This window comes from Bos mutus, chromosome 15, assembly GCF_027580195.1.
Source record: "Bos mutus isolate GX-2022 chromosome 15, NWIPB_WYAK_1.1, whole genome shotgun sequence".
NCBI classification, from domain to species: domain Eukaryota; kingdom Metazoa; phylum Chordata; class Mammalia; order Artiodactyla; family Bovidae; genus Bos; species Bos mutus.
In genome coordinates this window covers 2,000,759-2,005,338 of record NC_091631.1, presented here as the reverse complement: position 1 = coordinate 2,005,338, position 4,580 = coordinate 2,000,759, and the positions used below count along the sequence as shown (strand labels likewise).

General features: G+C 40.6%; 1 protein-coding gene across 1 annotated transcript; it reads right to left on the bottom strand.

Annotated features, from left to right (window-relative positions):
* Positions 1–1,507: 1,507 nt before the first annotated feature.
* Positions 1,508–2,452, bottom strand: LOC102271478 (olfactory receptor 5B12). The gene has a single exon (XM_005907377.3). It carries the CDS (start codon positions 2,450–2,452, stop codon positions 1,508–1,510), a length of 945 nt encoding a protein of 314 aa, XP_005907439.2.
* Between the last annotated feature and the right edge of the window lie 2,128 nt (positions 2,453–4,580).

The following is a 4,580-nucleotide window of genomic DNA, read 5'->3' as shown; positions in this document are numbered from 1 at the left end:
TGAATGGAGATCTGTCCATTGGTGACCTGACTGTCCACAGGAAGGAAGGAACATAAAATATGTCCTGGGCTGAGCATCTGAAGACAAAGAGTCAAGGCTTACTGTAAACTTAAAAGTTGTTATTTTTTTACTTCAGTGAGTTAAAACATGTTTTCATTAGTTCCTTATCTTATACTCTGCTATTCTTTTTTCATTAAAATTGTCACATGAAGATGATAATATGGGTAATGTGTCAATAAAGATGAAAATTGAGCTAAGTAAAGATGCTCATATGGGGTCATTCCTGGTTGTCCAGTGGTTAGGAGTCTGCCTAACAGTGCAGAGGGTGAGGGTCCCATCCCTTGTCTGGCAAGATCTCACATTCTGCCAAGCACTAAGCCTGTGAGCCACAACTACTGAGCCTTCATTCTAGGGCCTCAAGCTGCAAGTGCGGAGCCCAGCCCAGAGAGCCTGCGCTCCGAAGCCAGAGACGCCCACAATGGCAAGCTTGTGCACTGCACGGAAAAGCAGCCCCTGCTCATCACATTTAGAGAAAGCCTGCACGAGTCCATGAAGAACCAGAAGAGCCATAAAGAAATAAAGAAAGAAAAAAAAAAAGAGGTTCATATAGTGATGTTTATTATCACTGAAAAAAAGAATAAGACAAAAGCATTATGTAGTAAACCTAGAGCAAAGGATATTCGGGACAAATATTATTAAAATGAAATATCTTCAAATAAAGAGTTGTGTGTGTGTGTCTTTAATTTACATACCAAATGTTTATTTCTATTTAAAAACATACAGATTAATATTTAGGAATGTGTTGCTGCTGCTGCTGCTGCTGCTAAATCGCGTCAGTTGTGTCCCACTCTGGGCAACCCCATAGACCACAGCCCACCAGGCTCCCCCGTCCGTGGGATTCTCCAGGCAAGAACACTGGAGTCGGTTGCCATTTCCTTCTGCAATGCATGAAAGTGAAAAGTGAAAGTGAAGTTGCTCAGTCGTGTCCGACTCTGTGAGACCCCATGGACTGCAGCCTACCAGGCTTCTCCATCCATGGGATTCTCCAGGCAAGAGTAGTGGAGTGGGGTGCCACGGCCTTATCAGACACCAAAACCATTGCTTCAGGCTATACTATAAAACTAGACAAGTCCCATTTGTTTCTTGAACTCATTTTTCTGTTCACTCATGAGTGTGTGAGTTGCATGTGGTTTACGTTGGTAAGATGCATGTAGGCATGTACTTAAATATGCATATAAGCATAAATATACATATAAATGTGGGTAATTATGGAAACAAATATGCAGTAAAAATTAATTTAAAAGAAAATTTGAAATATAAATCATAGGTTCATGGTTGATTCTCCTTAAGTTATTATTCCTGAGAACTCATTTTGTCCACATGTTTGCTTCCTAGACTCAAAAAGAACTTGAGAAAGGACATAAAATATTTTGATAATTATTGACCTAGCAAGTCAGTATTTTCCCTAGCAAGTATAGGAAACCATACTACTGTTGTTTCTATATAATTAAGACATGAATCTTAGAGAAAACGTTGCTTTACCGACAGCCCTTTTTAGGGCGCTCTTGACCTCTTTGTTCCTCAGACTATAGATCAGCGGATTTAGCATCGGAACAACCAAGGCGTAGAACACAGACGCCATCTTGTCTGTGCTCATGGAATGGCGGGAGCCGGGCTGTAGGTACATGAAGGCGCCTGTCCCATAGAAGATGGAGACGGAAGTGAGGTGGGACGCACAGGTGGAAAAGGCCTTCTGATGTCCTTCAGATGAGCGCACCCTCAGAATGGTGACAAAGATAAACAGGTAAGAGATCAAGATGATCAGGAGAGTAAAGGCGATATTGAAGCTCACCAAAACAAAAAACACTATCTCGCTTCTGTTGTTATCTGAGCATGAGAGAGCCAGGACAGGAGTAGCATCACAGAAAAAGTGATCAATCACGTTGGATCTGCAGAAAGAGAGACTGAATGCATTCCAAGTGTGCACAGAGGCCACTAGAAAACCAAGGACGTAGGCCGCTACGACCATCCAGGCACACACTCTTGGTGTCATGATGTTGGTGTAATGGAGTGGCTTGCACACTGCTGCATGACGGTCATAGGCCATTAAAGACAAGAGAAAAGTTTCCACAGAGAGAAAGACAGCAAAAAAGAAAAACTGAGCAGCACAAGCTTTGTAGGAAATGACCTTGTCTCCCGTGAGGAATCCAGCCATCACTTTGGGAGTGACGGCTGTGGAGTAACCAAAGTCCATCAGGGAGAGGTGGCTGAGGAAGACGTACATGGGCGTGTGGAGACGAGAGTCCAGCAGGATCAGCGTGATCACCCCCAGGTTCCCAACCAGAGTGAGGAGGTAGATGAGTGTGAACACTAGAAAGAGTGGGATCTGCAGTTGTGGGTCATCAGTTATCCCGGCAAGAATGAACTCAGTCACGACTGTACTATTCTCCATGGGGGTTATTTATGCATTATCAAAATGCACTATATCAATGAGAAAAGTGGATCTGGGTTGTAACTGTGCTTAGAAACATAATTATGTCCAAGGTATAACTTATACCAGAATTTGCTCAATTTAACATGGACATAACAACAAAAGTTAATTTTTAAATAATGGTAGAAACACAGAATATTCTAGCTTAAAGAATTTTTAAGATAATATAACCCAATCATCTATCCTCATAAATGATTGAATCTTAAGTTCAGAATTGTAAACAGACATCTACACGATGATTGCAGAGATTTCTTAGAATGAGATTTGTTAGGGGACTTAATTGGAGATTCAGTGGTTAAGACTCCATGCTCCCAAAGCAAGGGCACAGGTTTGATCCTGGTCAGAGAACTAAAATACAACATGCCATTCAGTGTGGCCAAAAAATAAAAATAAATGTTAAAATGAGATTTTTTTTTAGCCTCCAATTCATATTTTCAAAAACAAGGAAATTCATGCAATAAAATAGGTTACTATAATTTAATGCATTTCATTGCAATCACCACTATTGTATCAAGTTTAGTGTTAGTTGCTCAGTCATGTTGACTCTTTACTACCCCATGGACTGTAGCCTGCCAGGCTCCTCTGTCCACAGGATTCTTCAGGCAAGAATACTGGAGTGAATCGCCATTCCCTTCTCCAGAGGATCTTCCTAATCCAGGGATCAAACCCAGGTCTCCTGTGTAGCAGGCAGATTCTTTACCCTTTCAGCTACAGGGAAGACCGTTATATCAAGAACAACGTTATAATCTAGAGACACAAATTTCCATATATCATTTTCTAGGTTTCAGTAGTCTCAGAGGATAATAGGATACATAGAATGTGTAATTCCCAGGCAGTGGGATACTATAGAAATTCAGACATCAGAGAGTAATTGTTTAAAGTGTGACTCCAGGCTAGGGACACTTGGATACAAATTCTAGCTCCACCTTGTTCTAGATAACTGACTTTGGGTGTTACTCAATATCAGTTGGCCATCAGTTTTCTCTTGAACTCATTATCAAACTGAAGTGATAATGCAAACTGGCATTGTAGGCTTTCACACATTATGACTAGGACAGAGTTAATGGTCTATGTATTGATTACAGAGTGTATGTTGCTATTGACGAATTCCAGATAACTGTGAAGTTGAGCATTTTATATGCTCACTCATTCATTTGCTTCTTTCCCCAAATCCTTTCAGCCTCATATTCGTCCATACTTCTTGCAATTTTTCAAGCAATAGTCCTCTTTTATTCAAGTTGTGCACTGTCCAGCTATGCCAAGTAAGACTTGATTATTTGCTGAGTCATCTTGGATATTAACTAGAGTGTATGAGCCTCAATTTCTTAATGTGTCAAGTGGATATTACAATATCGCCTGGCACTTAACAGGATTCAATCAATGTAAATATTCTTATTATTAGAAGATAGTGACAACATGTGTCTAGGCACACAAAATGTAGGTGTCACAAGGAAAGATTCCATGTGAGAATGAAGTCTGGATTACTATGCTTTCACCCATTTCATTATTCTTTGTATTCAACTTCTTAATCTACACAACAGTTAATGATGGCTTGGAGCAGGCTCTCAGTGAGAAATTACCCAATTCTGAGTGCATTTCAAAAATAGAACTTGCTGGATTTCCTGATACATTGAATGTAGGCATCAGAGAAAGAACAATAATGATTCCATTTTGTGTATAGTCCTATAGGGAATGGTGTAGAAGAAGCAGATGTTTGAGAAAGAACATGAAAGACGATTGCAGGTTAGGCGTTGTGAATTTCAGATTCCTTCTAGCCATCTAACTTAGAAGGGCTGCATAAATAATTAAGCTAGTTGCATCAGAGACAGTAAAGCATCTGTCTACAATGCGGGAGACCTGGGTTCAATCCCTGGGTGGGGAAGATCCCCTGGAGAAGGAAATGGCAATCCACTCCAGGACTATTGCCTGGAAAATCCCATAGACAGAGGAGCCTGGTAGGCTACAGTCCATGGGGTCGCAAAGAGTCAGACACGACTGAGTGACTTCACTATATATCACTTCACTATGTTAGCAATTTGGTATTGATTTAACCCTCTCATATCATATTGAATCCACAAAACTAAGTAAG

Excerpts from the sequence above, each read along its gene's own strand:
- LOC102271478 (XM_005907377.3), bottom strand. The coding sequence starts at position 2,452 with ATGGAGAATAGTACAGTCGTGACTGAGTTCATTCTTGCCGGGATAACT.